This window comes from Scyliorhinus torazame, chromosome 11 (genome assembly GCF_047496885.1).
Source record: "Scyliorhinus torazame isolate Kashiwa2021f chromosome 11, sScyTor2.1, whole genome shotgun sequence".
Classification (NCBI taxonomy): Eukaryota; Metazoa; Chordata; class Chondrichthyes; order Carcharhiniformes; family Scyliorhinidae; genus Scyliorhinus; species Scyliorhinus torazame.
The window spans coordinates 257,239,130-257,255,227 of NC_092717.1; the positions used below are offsets into that span (position 1 = coordinate 257,239,130).

The 16,098-nt window shown below is 53.9% G+C and overlaps 1 protein-coding gene across 1 annotated transcript in view; it reads right to left on the reverse strand.

Moving 5' to 3' along the window:
* Window positions 1–16,098, reverse strand: part of sspo (SCO-spondin) — a 1,206,999-nt gene that overhangs the window by 1,137,927 nt on the left and 52,974 nt on the right. Inside the window, 3 exon segments of the mRNA XM_072468611.1 lie at window positions 251–416; window positions 15,087–15,209; window positions 15,897–15,982. Of these exon segments, the coding sequence (XP_072324712.1) occupies window positions 251–416; window positions 15,087–15,209; window positions 15,897–15,982 (375 nt within the window).

Below are 16,098 nucleotides of genomic sequence, written 5' to 3' on the forward strand. Positions count from 1 at the left end.
TGTTCTGTGCAATAAACATTCTCTGATCCCAATCTCTGACGCCCAGGGAGTGAGCCCCATGGTAACTGCAGCCTATTGATGTGTCCTTCCACACGCACACAAACATTCCCCCACAAGCTTCCACACGCCTCCCCCACACACACACTGGGTCCTCACACCCACATTCACACCATCACAATGAGGACGCCATCCTTACAAATATCAATCTGCCCCATTCCTGCACGTTTACGGAGTCGGAAAGATTTCTAACCACAGAATTCCTGGCTCCTCCAGTTGATGAAGATATGTTGCTGTCCACATTCACGGGAATAACTGGCGAACGTCTCACAAACTGTACGGATTCTCTTTGCCTCCTCACTCCCAGATTGAGCACAGAAGGAGAATAAACAAGCTTCAACATAACTGTCAGGGTTAATCTGCAGAGTGAATAACACCAGGATCAGAGGGGGGAGTGACACCCGGAGCGGAGGGGGAGTGACACCCGGAGCAGGGGGGGGGGAGTGACACCCGGAGCAGGGGGGGAGTGACACCCGGAGCGGAGGGGGAGTGACACCCGGAGCAGGGGGGGGGGAGTGACACCCGGAGCAGCAGGGGAGTGACATCCGGAGCAGAGGGGGAGTGACATCCGGAGCAGAGGGGGAGTGACACCCGGAGCAGAGGGGGGGAGTGACACCCGGAGCAGAGGGGGGGAGTGACACCCGGAGCAGAGGGTGGAGTGACACCCGGAGCAGAGGGTGGAGTGACACCCGGAGCAGAGGGGGAGTGACACCCAGAGCAGAGGGGGCAGGGGGAGTGACTCCCGGAGCAGAGGGGGTGGGGGGAGTGACACCCGGAGCAGAAGGGGGAGTGACACCCGGAGCAGAGGGTGGAGTGACACTCGCAGCAGAGGGGGAGTGACACCCAGAGCAGGGGGGGGGAGTGACACCCGGAGCGGAGGGGGAGTGACACCCGGAGCAGGGGGGGGGGAGGGGAGTGACACCCGGAGCAGGGGGGGAGGGGGAGTGACACCCGGAGCGGAGGGGGAGTGACACCCGGAGCAGAGGGGGGGGGGGGGGGAGTGACACCCGGAGCAGAGGGGGAGGGGGAGTGACACCGGGTGCCGAGGGGGAGGGGGAGTGACACCCGGAGCTGGGGGGAAGTGAAACCCAATGCAGAGGGGGAGTGAAACCCGGAGCAGAGGGGGAGGGGGGAGTGACACCCGGAGCAGGGGGGGGGGAGGGGGGAGTGACACCTGGAGCGGGGGGGGGGGGTGGGAGTGACACACGGAGCAGTGGGGGAGGGGAGTGACACCTGGAGCAGGGGGGGAGGGGAGTGACACCCGGGAGCAGGGGGGGAGGGGAGTGACACCCGGGAGCAGAGGGGGAGGGGGAGTGACACCCGGTGCAGAGGGGTAGGGGAGGTGACACCCGGAGCAGAGGGGGAGGGGGTGGGAGTGACACCCGGAGCAGAGGGGGGGGGGGTGGGAGTGACACACGGAGCAGGGGGGGGGGGGGGGGAGTGACAAACGGAGCGGGGCGGGGGGGGGGGGGGGAGTGACATACGGAGCAGGGGGGAGGGGGGGAGTGACACCCGGAGCAGGGGGGGGGTGGGGGGGAGTGACACCGGGAATAGACACAGCGTCCAAACAGAGTTGACTTTGTGACACCCACTGTCCCCAAACCTATCTATCCCCCCCACCTTCCTTTCTCCCCCCGTGCCCCCCTGCCCCCCCCCAGCGACCCCCCTGTGCCCCCCACATTCCCCTGCCTACCCTACCCCCCGCAGCCCCTGAGCCCCCTGCGCCACCCCCTGCACCCCCGTGCACCCCCCGCCCTCCCCTAGTCCCACCCGCACCCCCGTCCCCCCAATGCCCTCCCGCTGCGCCCAGCTTGCACCCCCCGTCCAGAGACAGATTCACACAGCGAGTGGTTAGGATCCGGAATGTTCTGTCTGAGAGTGAGAGAGACAGATTCACACAGCGAGTGGTTAGGATCCGGAATGTTCTGTCTGAGAGTGAGACAGATTCACACAGCGAGCGGTTAGGATCCGGAATGTTCTGTCTGAGAGTGAGAGAGACAGATTCACACAGCGAGTGGTTAGGATCCGGAATGTTCTGTCTGAGAGAGAGAGAGACAGATTCACACAGCGAGTGGTTAGGATCCGGAATGTTCTGTCTGAGAGTGAGACAGATTCACACAGCGAGTGGTTAGGATCCGGAATGTTCTGTCTGAGAGTGAGACAGATTCACACAGCGAGTGGTTAGGATCCGGAATGTTCTGTCTGAGAGTGAGAGAGACAGATTCACACAGCGAGCGGTTAGGATCCGGAATGTTCTGTCTGAGAGTGAGAGAGACAGATTCACACAGCGAGTGGTTAGGATCCGGAATGTTCTGTCTGAGAGTGAGAGAGACAGATTCACACAGCGAGTGGTTAGGATCCGGAATGTTCTGTCTGAGAGTGAGAGAGACAGATTCACACAGCGAGTGGTTAGGATCCGGAATATTCTGTCTGAGAGTGAGAGAGACAGATTCACACAGCGAGTGGTTAGGATCCGGAATGTTCTGTCTGAGAGTGAGAGAGACAGATTCACACAGCGAGTGGTTAGGATCCGGAATGTTCTGTCTGAGAGTGAGAGAGACAGATTCACACAGCGAGTGGTTAGGATCCGGAATGTTCTGTCTGAGAGAGAGAGAGACAGATTCACACAGCGAGTGGTTAGGATCTGGAATGTTCTGTCTGAGAGTGAGAGAGACAGATTCACACAGCGAGTGGTTAGGATCCGGAATGTTCTGTCTGAGAGAGAGAGAGACAGATTCACACAGCGAGTGGTTAGGATCCGGAATGTTCTGTCTGAGAGTGAGACAGATTCACACAGCGAGTGGTTAGGAACCGGAATGTTCTGTCTGAGAGTGAGAGAGACAGATTCACACAGCGAGTGGTTAGGATCCGGAATGTTCTGTCTGAGAGTGAGAGAGACAGATTCACACAGCGAGTGGTTAGGATCCGGAATGTTCTGTCTGAGAGTGAGAGAGACAGATTCACACAGCGAGTGGTTAGGATCCGGAATGTTCTGTCTGAGAGTGAGAGAGACAGATTCACACAGCGAGTGGTTAGGATCCGGAATGTTCTGTCTGAGAGTGAGAGAGACAGATTCACACAGCGAGTGGTTAGGATCCGGAATGTTCTGTCTGAGAGTGAGAGAGACAGATTCACACAGCGAGTGGTTAGGATCCGGAATGTTCTGTCTGAGAGTGAGAGAGACAGATTCACACAGCGAGTGGTTAGGATCCGGAATGTTCTGTCTGAGAGTGAGAGAGACAGATTCACACAGCGAGTGGTTAGGATCCGGAATGTTCTGTCTGAGAGAGAGAGACAGATTCACACAGCGAGTGGTTAGGATCCGGAATGTTCTGTCTGAGAGTGAGAGAGAGATTCACACAGCGAGTGGTTAGGATCCGGAATGTTCTGTCTGAGAGTGAGAGAGACAGATTCACACAGTGAGCGGTTAGGATCCGGAATGTTCTGTCTGAGAGAGAGACAGATTCACACAGCGAGTGGTTAGGATCCGGAATGTTCTGTCTGAGAGTGAGAGAGACAGATTCACACAGCGAGTGGTTAGGATCCGGAATGTTCTGTCTGAGAGAGAGAGAGACAGATTCACACAGCGAGCGGTTAGGATCCGGAATGTTCTGTCTGAGAGTGAGACAGATTCACACAGCGAGTGGTTAGGATCCGGAATGTTCTGTCTGAGAGTGAGAGAGACAGATTCACACAGCGAGTGGTTAGGATCCGGAATGTTCTGTCTGAGAGTGAGAGAGACAGATTCACACAGCGAGTGGTTAGGATCCGGAATGTTCTGTCTGAGAGTGAGAGAGACAGATTCACACAGCGAGTGGTTAGGATCCGGAATGTTCTGTCTGAGAGTGAGACAGACAGATTCACACAGCGAGTGGTTAGGATCCGGAATGTTCTGTCTGAGAGTGAGAGAGACAGATTCACACAGCGAGCGGTTAGGATCCGGAATGTTCTGTCTGAGAGTGAGAGAGATTCACACAGCGAGTGGTTAGGATCCGGAATGTTCTGTCTGAGAGAGAGAGAGACAGATTCACACAGCGAGTGGTTAGGATCCGGAATGTTCTGTCTGAGAGTGAGACAGATTCACACAGCAAGTGGTTAGGATCCGGAATGTTCTGTCTGAGAGACAGACAGATTCACACAGCGAGTGGTTAGGATCCGGAATGTTCTGTCTGAGAGTGAGAGAGACAGATTCACACAGCGAGTGGTTAGGATCCGGAATGTTCTGTCTGAGAGTGAGAGAGACAGATTCACACAGCGAGTGGTTAGGATCCGGAATGTTCTGTCTGAGAGAGAGAGAGACAGATTCACACAGCGAGTGGTTAGGATCCGGAATGTTCTGTCTGAGAGTGAGAGAGACAGATTCACGCAGCGAGTGGTTAGGATCCGGAATGTTCTGTCTGAGAGAGAGACAGATTCACGCAGCGAGTGGTTAGGATCCGGAATGTTCTGTCTGAGAGTGAGAGAGATTCACACAGCGAGTGGTTAGGATCCGGAATGTTCTGTCTGAGAGTGAGAGAGATTCACACAGCGAGTGGTTAGGATCCGGAATGTTCTGTCTGAGAGTGAGAGAGACAGATTCACACAGCGAGTGGTTAGGATCCGGAATGTTCTGTCTGAGAGTGAGACAGATTCACACAGCGAGTGGTTAGGATCCGGAATGTTCTGTCTGAGAGTGAGAGAGACAGATTCACACAGCGAGTGGTTAGGATCCGGAATGTTCTGTCTGAGAGTGAGAGAGATTCACACAGCGAGTGGTTAGGATCTGGAATGTTCTGTCTGAGAGTGAGACAGATTCACACAGCGAGTGGTTAGGATCCGGAATGTTCTGTCTGAGAGTGAGAGACAGATTCACACAGCGAGTGGTTAGGATCCGGAATGTTCTGTCTGAGAGTGAGAGAGACAGATTCACACAGCGAGTGGTTCGGATCCGGAATGTTCTGTCTGAGAGTGAGACAGATTCACACAGCGAGTGGTTAGGATCCGGAATGTTCTGTCTGAGAGTGAGACAGATTCACACAGCGAGTGGTTAGGATCCGGAATGTTCTGTCTGAGAGTGAGAGAGACAGATTCACACAGCGAGTGGTTAGGATCCGGAATGTTCTGTCTGAGAGAGAGACAGATTCACACAGCGAGTGGTTAGGATCCGGAATGTTCTGTCTGAGAGAGTGAGAGAGACAGATTCACACAGCGAGTGGTTAGGATCCGGAATGTTCTGTCTGAGAGGGAGACAGATTCACACAGCGAGTGGTTAGGATCCAGAATGTTCTGTCTGTGAGTGAGAGAGACAGATTCACACAGCGAGTGGTTAGGATCCGGAATGTTCTGTCTGAGAGTGAGACAGATTCACACAGCGAGTGGTTAGGATCTGGAATGTTCTGTCTGAGAGTGAGACAGATTCACACAGCGAGTGGTTAGGATCCGGAATGTTCTGTCTGAGAGTGAGACAGATTCACACAGCGAGTGGTTAGGATCCGGAATGTTCTGTCTGAGAGTGAGACAGATTCACACAGCGAGTGGTTAGGATCCGGAATGTTCTGTCTGAGAGAGAGAGAGACAGATTCACACAGCGAGTGGTTAGGATCCGGAATGTTCTGTCTGAGAGAGAGAGACAGATTCACACAGCGAGTGGTTAGGATCCGGAATGTTCTGTCTGAGAGAGAGAGACAGATTCACACAGCGAGTGGTTAGGATCCGGAATGTTCTGTCTGAGAGTGAGAGAGACAGATTCACACAGCGAGTGGTTAGGATCCGGAATGTTCTGTCTGAGAGTGAGAGAGAGAGATTCACACAGCGAGTGGTTAGGATCTGGAATGTTCTGTCTGAGAGTGAGACAGACAGATTCACACAGCGAGTGGTTAGGATCCGGAATGTTCTGTCTGAGAGTGAGAGAGAGAGATTCACACAGCGAGTGGTTAGGATCCGGAATGTTCTGTCTGAGAGTGAGAGAGACAGATTCACGCAGCGAGTGGTTAGGATCCGGAATGTTCTGTCTGAGAGTGAGAGAGAGAGATTCACACAGCGAGTGGTTAGGATCCGGAATGTTCTGTCTGAGAGTGAGACAGATTCACACAGCGAGTGGTTACGATCCGGAATGTTCTGTCTGAGAGTGAGAGAGACAGATTCACACAGCGAGTGGTTAGGATCCGGAATGTTCTGTCTGAGAGTGAGAGAGACAGATTCACACAACGAGTGGTTAGGATCTGGAATGTTCTGTCTGAGAGTGAGACAGATTCACACAGCGAGTGGTTAGGATCCGGAATGTTCTGTCTGAGAGTGAGAGACAGATTCACACAGCGAGTGGTTAGGATCCGGAATGTTCTGTCTGAGAGTGAGAGAGACAGATTCACACAGCGAGCGGTTAGGATCCGGAATGTTCTGTCTGAGAGTGAGAGAGACAGATTCACACAGCGAGTGGTTAGGATCCGGAATGTTCTGTCTGAGAGTGAGAGAGACAGATTCACACAGCGAGTGGTTAGGATCCGGAATGTTCTGTCTGAGAGAGAGAGACAGATTCACACAGCGAGTGGTTAGGATCCGGAATGTTCTGTCTGAGAGTGAGAGAGACAGATTCACACAGCGAGTGGTTAGGATCCGGAATGTTCTGTCTGAGAGAGAGACAGATTCACACAGCGAGTGGTTAGGATCCGGAATGTTCTGTCTGAGAGTGAGAGAGACAGATTCACACAGCGAGTGGTTAGGATCCGGAATGTTCTGTCTGAGAGCGAGAGAGACAGATTCACACAGCGAGTGGTTAGGATCCGGAATGTTCTGTCTGAGAGAGAGAGAGACAGATTCACACAGCGAGCGGTTAGGATCCGGAATGTTCTGTCTGAGAGCGAGAGAGACAGATTCACACAGCGAGTGGTTAGGATCCGGAATGTTCTGTCTGAGAGTGAGAGAGACAGATTCACACAGCGAGTGGTTAGGATCCGGAATGTTCTGTCTGAGAGTGAGAGAGACAGATTCACACAGCGAGTGGTTAGGATCCGGAATGTTCTGTCTGAGAGAGAGAGAGACAGATTCACACAGCGAGTGGTTAGGATCCGGAATGTTCTGTCTGAGAGTGAGAGAGACAGATTCACACAGCGAGTGGTTAGGATCTGGAATGTTCTGTCTGAGAGAGAGACGGATTCACACAGCGAGTGGTTAGGATCCGGAATGTTCTGTCTGAGAGCGAGAGAGACAGATTCACACAGCGAGTGGTTATGATCCGGAATGTTCTGTCTGAGAGTGAGAGAGACAGATTCACACAGCGAGTGGTTAGGATCCGGAATGTTCTGTCTGAGAGAGAGACAGATTCACACAGCGAGTGGTTAGGATCCGGAATGTTCTGTCTGAGAGAGAGAGACAGATTCACACAGCGAGTGGTTAGGATCCGGAATGTTCTGTCTGAGAGTGAGAGAGACAGATTCACACAGCGAGTGGTTAGGATCCGGAATGTTCTGTCTGAGAGAGAGACAGGTTCACACAGCGAGTGGTTAGGATCCGGAATGTTCTGTCTGAGAGTGAGAGAGACAGATTCACACAGCGAGTGGTTAGGATCCGGAATGTTCTGTCTGAGAGAGAGACAGATTCACACAGCGAGTGGTTAGGATCCGGAATGTTCTGTCTGAGAGTGAGAGAGACAGATTCACACAGCGAGTGGTTAGGATCCGGAATGTTCTGTCTGAGAGTGAGACAGATTCACACAGCGAGTGGTTAGGATCCGGAATGTTCTGTCTGAGAGTGAGAGAGAGAGATTCACACAGCGAGTGGTTAGGATCCGGAATGTTCTGTCTGAGAGTGAGAGAGACAGATTCACACAGCGAGTGGTTAGGATCCGGAATGTTCTGTCTGAGAGTGAGAGAGACTGATTCACACAGCGAGCGGTTAGGATCCGGAATGTTCTGTCTGAGAGTTGTCATGATATTCAAACACACACATCATGATGGACACACTAACAGGCAAATCAGAGTACACAACACCACAACCAATCACAGACAAGAACACCAACCACATAAAAAGCACGAGCACGACACCTGGAGGTCAGTAGGTCTGGGGAGAAGGAAGCATGAAAGAGCTGTTGAAACACCACAAGCAGGGAGCCCCCCACGTGCAGAGTGCAAAGACCAAGTTGTAAATAGTGAGTTTAAATAAACAAGCGTTGTACCATATGCAACTGTGTTGGCTCTTCTGTGTGTTAGAACACCCAACACCACATGGTACAGGAGTGGATCGATACCTGCCTACCAACCTGCCATTCTGGACATGGACCACACCGGCAAACCGCAGCCGATGCAAGTCACGGGGAACCTAGGCACCAACTGGAAGCTCTACAGGCAGCGATTTGACCTGTACATCCGTGCCACCGAAAAACAGAATGTCTCGGATGATTCGAAGATTGCAATGCTCCTCTTCTACGCAGGCCCCCACCCAAATGATGTCTTTAATTCACTGGTGTTCGAGGAAGGCGAAAACCAGGCCAAATATGACACGGTCATCCTCAAAATGGACCAGCACTTTCAAACTGAAGTAAACGAAACTTTCGAAAGATACATCTTTCAGCAACGCCTGCAAGGTAAGGAGGAGCTTTTTCAACCCTTTTTGACGCACCTCCGGATTCTGGCGCAGTCCTGCGGTTACGGCACCACCACAGAGTCCATGATCAGGGACCAGATTGTTTTTGGCGTTGCCTCCAGTGGCCTACGCCAGCAGCTTCTTAAAATAAAGAGCCTCACCTTAGCGTCTGCTGTGGAAGCCTGTGTCCTCCATGAGAATGCTGCCTGCCGTTTTGCCCGATTTCAGGCGTCCGAGTTGGCACGGAGGGGGTCCCCAGCCGTCGAATCGGCAAGCCAGGCCGCCCACGACGTTGAACGCATCCAGGCCGTCGATTTCTTCCCGCCCCACGGCCCGGACGACAGCGGCCGCTTCCCGCGCTTTTCGCGGTCTCCCGCGCAGGTGCGCGCCAAGAATAACGGCCACAACGAGGGACGCACTGCGCAGGCGCGCCCACCGCAAGATCGCACTGCGCATGCGCAGTGGCGCAACGAACGCCGTGACGTCATGACGTGCAGCAAGTGTGGAGGTCTACACTTAAAAGGGCAATGTCCTGCAAAATACCAACAGTGCAACAGATGTGCCATGATAGGCCACTACGCAGCCCGCTGTCGTGCGGCTCAACCCATGGATCCGGCGCATCCTCGACAACCTCGCACACGAGTCAGGACCGTCCAGCCCACGCATCAAGACTTCCAGTTAAGTGATGCAGATGACCAGGATGACTTCAGAGTTGCCGTCATTGATGTCAACAAGGTCAATGCCATCAATCCAGACGATGAGTGGTGTGCCACCCTGACGGTCAACCGATCGCGCGTCGCCTTCCGTCTGGACACCGGCGCATCCGCCAACCTGATTGCTTACTCTGCAGTCCAGGCCATGAAGGTCAAACCACTCATCACACCATCCCGGCTTAAGATGGTTGACTATAACGGGAACGTTATCCCGTCCGTAGGATCTTGCCAGCTACAGGTGACTCACAAGAGGTACACGGCCACACTCCCCTTCGAAGTTGTGGGCTCATCAAAGGACTCGTTACTGGGCGCACAAGCGTGTAAGGTCCTTCACCTGGTACAGCGCATCATGTCTCTCTCTCCAGATGAGATATCCGACTTCCCGGATGCTGAGTTCCACGCGAATCTCCATTCCCTCCTCGCTCACAACCAGGAGGTTTTTGAAGGCATGGGGACATTGCCACACACGTACAAGATTCGACTCAGACCGGACGCCATCCCTGTCGTTCACGCACCTCGCAGGGTTCCTGCGCCTCTCAAAGACCGCCTCAAGGCACAACTGCAGATTCTTCAGGACCAAGGGGTCCTATCCAAGGTCACGGAGCCCACGCCATGGGTCAGCTCCATGGTCTGTGTAAAGAAGCCCTCTGGCGAGCTCCGTATATGTATAGATCCAAAAGATCTGAACAACAACATCATGCGGGAACACTATCCCATCCCGAAACGAGAAGACCTCACCAGCGAGATGGCGCGAGCCAACATATTCACTAAATTGGATGCGTCCAAAGGATTCTGGCAGATCCAACTGGACCCGGCCAGCCGAAGACTATGCACATTCAACACCCCTTTTGGCAGATTCTGCTACAACCGGATGCCATTCGGCATCATTTCGGCATCTGAAGTATTCCACCGCATTATGGAGCAGATGATGGAAGGCATCGAAGGGGTACGTGTATATGTGGACGATATCATCATTTGGTCCACCACTCCGCAGGAACACATGCATCGTCTTCGACGTGTCTTCACCCGCATACGGCAAAATGGCCTGCGTCTCAACCGTGCGAAGTGTGCTTTCGGCCAGACGGAGCTGAAATTCCTCGGGGACCACATCTCAAGGTCCGGGGTCCGTCCCGATGCAGACAAGGTTAGCGCCATCACAGCCATGCCACGACCGGCTGACAAGAAGGCTGTCTTAAGATTCCTGGGCATGGTCAACTTCCTTGGGAAGTTCATTCCCAACCTGGCTTCTCATACAACAAACATGCGCCATCTCGTAAAAAAATCGACGGAATTCAACTGGCACCAGTCGCATCAGCAGGAATGGGAGGAGCTCAAGCACAAACTGGTCACGGCACCAGTGCTGGCCTTCTTTGACGCGACTCGCCCTACAAAGATCTCAACAGACGCCAGCCAATCTGGTATTGGAGCGGTACTCCTGCAAAAAGACAGCACGTCATCATGGGCCCCGGTTGCGTATGCCTCACGAGCCATGACCCCTACCGAACAGCGCTACGCGCAAATCGAAAAAGAATGCCTGGGCTTGTTAACTGGACTGGACAAGTTCCACGACTATGTGTATGGCCTGCCACGATTCACGGTCGAAACTGACCACCGCCCCCTGGTCAACATCATTAACAAAGACCTGAACGACATGACTCCTCGCCTCCAGCGCATCTTACTCAAACTCAGGAGGTACGATTTTGAACTGATCTACACTCCGGGGAAGGAACTCATAGTGGCGGACACTCTTTCCCGAGCAGTGAGCACACCACCAGATGCGGAGGGGTTCGTGCGTCAAATTGAGGCACACGTGACTCTGACAGCAGCAAATATGCCAGCTGATGATCCTTGTCTGGCCCACATACGCGCAGAGACGGCGACTGACCCTCTGCTGCAGCGAGTGATGCGCCACATGACGGAAGGGTGGCTAAAAGGGCAGTGCCCCCAGTTTTATAATGTGCGAGATGATCTCACCAATATAGACGGGGTCCTTATGAAATCGCATAGGATCGTCATTCCACACAGTGTGCGCCAGATGATTCTTCGTCAACTACACGAAGGCCACTTGGGTGTCGAAAAATGCAGACGAAGGGCCCGGGCGGCGGTATATTGGCCGGGTATTAATGAAGACATAGCCAACATGGTGCTCAACTGCACAACCTGTCAGAGGTTTCAGCCGGCGCAACCTCCGGAAACACTTCTACCACACGAGATGGTGACGTCCCCCTGGGCGAAGGTGGGTGTTGACCTATTTCACGCGCTCGGCAGAGATTACATTGTTATTATAGACTACTTCTCAAACTACCCGGAAGTCATGCCTCTCCATGATCTGACGTCGTCCGCAGTCATTGGGGCCTGCAAGGAAACGTTTGCTCGCCATGGCATTCCAAGGACTGTCATGTCAGACAATGGACCTTGTTTTGCCAGCCGTGAATGGTCGTCCTTTGCCGCAGCATATGGTTTCACTCATGTGACATCCAGCCCTCTGCATCCACAATCGAACGGGAAGGCTGAAAAGGGTGTCCACATCGCAAAGCGGCTCCTGTGCAAGGCGGCTGATGCCGGATCGGACTTTAACCTTGCCTTGCTGGCCTATCGATCGGCCCCGTTATCCACGGGCCTCTCGCCAGCGCAGCTACTAATGGGTCGCTCCCTCAGGACGACGGTACCTTCCGTCCTGGCACCGACAACAGACCATGAGGCGGTTCTTCGGGACATGCAACTGCAGCGTGATCGCCAGAAAGGTCGGTACGACACACGAGCGACGGACCTGCCCCCCCTGTCCTCCGGAGACAAAGTACGCGTCCATCAACCGTATGGTGGCTGGTCAGCACCGGCCGAAGTCCTCCGACAAGTGGCTCCCCGCTCGTTCCTGGTTCGCATGCCGGATGGTTCCGTGCGTCGCCGCAATCGGCGCGCCCTTCGCCGACTTCCACGTTCACAGCCACACAACACGCCAGATCCTCAACAGGCTTCCGAGGATGACTTTGTGGAGCTGCCGCACATCACGCCCTTTCCATCGCCACCCATGGCCATGCCTGCACAGCAGCCGGTGGTTCTTGATCCACCCTTAAGGCGGTCAACCCGAATTCGTCGCAAACCCATTAGAATGGACTTATAATACAGTTCATATGTTTAATAAGTTGGACAATTTTACATGATAACCTGTTGTTGTTTATCGTTCCAGATGTCGTCTGACTGGACAACTGTTCAAAATTTTTTTTCTTCTTCTCTCGTTCGCATTTCTGTTATGTTATGGTACAACTGGATTCATGTGACGCACTCGACATCGCCCCATGTACATAGTTCCGTCATAGACACATGCTGCACACGACACACACACACTCTTAGATGCACTCACGTCACGATCATATTTATTACCACGTAGGCACATATCTTTGTAAAAAGGGGGGATGTCATGATATTCAAACACACACATCATGATGGACACACTAACAGGCAAATCAGAGTACACAACACCACAACCAATCACAGACAAGAACACCAACCACATAAAAAGCACGAGCACGACACCTGGAGGTCAGTAGGTCTGGGGAGAAGGAAGCATGAAAGAGCTGTTGAAACACCACAAGCAGGGAGCCCCCCACGTGCAGAGTGCAAAGACCAAGTTGTAAATAGTGAGTTTAAATAAACAAGCGTTGTACCATATGCAACTGTGTTGGCTCTTCTGTGTGTTAGAACACCCAACACCACAAGAGTGAGAGAGACAGATTCACACAGCGAGTGGTTAGGATCCGGAATGTTCTGTCTGAGAGTGAGAGAGACAGATTCACACAGCGAGTGGTTAGGATCCGGAATGTTCTGTCTGAGAGTGAGAGAGACAGATTCACACAGCGAGTGGTTAGGATCCGGAATGTTCTGTCTGAGAGTGAGAGAGACAGATTCACACAGCGAGTGGTTAGGATCCGGAATGTTCTGTCTGAGAGTGAGAGAGACAGATTCACACAGCGAGTGGTTAGGATCCGGAATGTTCTGTCTGAGAGTGAGAGAGACAGATTCACACAGCGAGTGGTTAGGATCCGGAATGTTCTGTCTGAGAGAGAGAGAGAGACAGATTCACACAGCGAGTGGTTAGGATCCGGAATGTTCTGTCTGAGAGTGAGAGAGACAGATTCACGCAGCGAGTGGTTAGGATCCGGAATGTTCTGTCTGAGAGTGAGAGAGACAGATTCACACAGCGAGTGGTTAGAATCCGGAATGTTCTGTCTGAGAGTGAGAGGGACAGATTCACACAGCGAGTGGTTAGGATCCGGAATGTTCTGTCTGACAGTGAGAGAGACAGATTCACACAGCGAGTGGTTAGGATCCGGAATGTTCTGTCTGACAGTGAGAGAGACAGATTCACACAGCGAGTGGTTAGGATCCGGAATGTTCTGTCTGAGAGTGAGAGAGATTCACACAGCGAGTGGTTAGGATCCGGAATGTTCTGTCTGAGAGAGAGAGAGAGACAGATTCACACAGCGAGTGGTTAGGATCCGGAATGTTCTGTCTGGGAGTGAGACAGATTCACACAGCGAGTGGTTAGGATCCGGAATGTTCTGTCTGACAGTGAGAGAGACAGATTCACACAGCGAGTGGTTAGGATCCGGAATGTTCTGTCTGAGAGTGAGAGAGATTCACACAGCGAGTGGTTAGGATCCGGAATGTTCTGTCTGAGAGTGAGACAGATTCACACAGCGAGTGGTTAGGATCCGGAATGTTCTGTCTGAGAGTGAGACAGATTCACACAGCGAGTGGTTAGGATCCGGAATGTTCTGTCTGAGAGTGAGACAGATTCACACAGCGAGTGGTTAGGATCCGGAATGTTCTGTCTGAGAGTGAGAGAGACAGATTCACACAGCGAGTGGTTAGGATCCGGAATGTTCCGTCTGAGAGTGAGACAGATTCACACAGCGAGTGGTTAGGATCCGGAATGTTCTGTCTGAGAGTGAGACAGATTCACACAGCGAGTGGTTAGGATCCGGAATGTTCCGTCTGACTGCGCTAATCGAGATATTCAAGGGGGAATTTGGAAACACTGGCACAGGAATAACTGTCAGGACTACAGGGAAAGAGGGGGGGGTGGGGGGTGGAGACACGCGGTGAGTTATTCTCGCAATGGGAGGCACTATTGAAACAATGGGCAGAATGGCCTCATTTTGTGGTTTTGTGACTCACTTAGTTCCTTCTCCCCGCCTCCTGCCTCTCACCCCCGCTCCGTCTCCCTCTGTCCAGTCGCACCCTGTTGTTCCTCGGTTTGTGTTGAGCAGATTGAACTCTGCTCATTGAGGTTCTCGTCAAGGGTGCTGGGTTCGACCCAGCGACATTGTACAAGCTGTTATCCGGTATCCGGAGATGGGGCCACACGCAGGGCCAGCGCTCAGGAGGGCCCCCCCCCGCCAGGATGACCCCCCCGCCAGGATGCCCCCCCCCCCCGCCAGGATGCCCCCCCCCGCCAGGATGCCCCCCCCCGCCAGGATGCCCCCCCCATCTCCTCCAATGACCCCCCCCATCTCCCCCAACGACCCCCCCATCTCCCCCAATGACCCCCCCGCCCCCCCATCTCCCCCAATGACCCCCTCCCCATCTCCCCCAATGACCACCCCCCCCCCCCCCCCATCTCCCCCAATGACCACCCCCCCCCCCCCCCCCCCCCCGTGCTCAGCGCTCGCTGTTTCATTTGGAATCTTCACTGCCACCTTCCCTCAGACAGGCTGGGTAAAGCAGCGTTCCTGTGGGAGGTCGAGGGGTTTTCCGTACCTCTGTGTGACACGGACTGAAGGGTGGCGAATGGAGCCGACTGCACAGCGATTCTGCTGCTTGGCGAAGTTGGACATTCGGAGAATTGCACCCAGGACGGAGCTGTGAGGCATCATCACAGAGCTGGAAAAACACAGCACCAAATTAAACATTAACCCCAGCACCCACAGCACCCTCAGCACCCACAGCACCCTCAGCTGCCAAAGCATCCTCAGCACCCACAGCACCCTCAGCACCCACAGCACCCACAGCATCATCAGCACCCACAGCACCCTCAGCACCCATAGCAGGCCCAGCACCCACAGCTCCCTCAACAACCCCAGCACCCACAGCATCCTCAGCACCCACAGCACCCACAGCATCCTCAGCACCTTCAACCCCAGCACCCACAGCAACCCCAGCACCCACAGCACCCTCAGCACCCACAGCAACCCCAGCACCCACAGCAGCCCCAGCACTCACAGCAGGCCCAGCACCCACAGCAGGCCCAGCACCCACAGCAGCCCCAGAACCCACAGCATCATCAGCACCCACAGCAGCCCCAGCACCCACAGCAGCCCCAGCACCCACAGCACCCTCAACACTCACAGCACCCTCAACACTCACAAGACCCTCAGCACCCTCAGCACCCTCAACAGTCCCAGCACCCCTGCTCATCCAGCACCCACAACATCCTCAGCACCCACAGACCCTCAGCACCCTCAACACAGCCATCACCCTCTGACATTGAGCAGGTGACATTCTAACTGCCCCCGAACCCCAATCCCGACCCCCAAACTCTGAACTCTTCATCACTCCCAAATATTGTACCTGTGGCTCTGGCTGAGGGACGCGCCAGGAGTTACCGAAAGCGGCGGCAACGTCTGTAACTGAACCCGTGACTGTGGTGAAGTCATCTGTGGATAAACAGGGAGATGGTTCAGGGGGGGAGGGTGTCCACACTGGACAGTGTGAGGGGAGAGGCGGCAACACTGTCCCACACTGCCCCTGGGGAGGGCGAGTCAATTATACA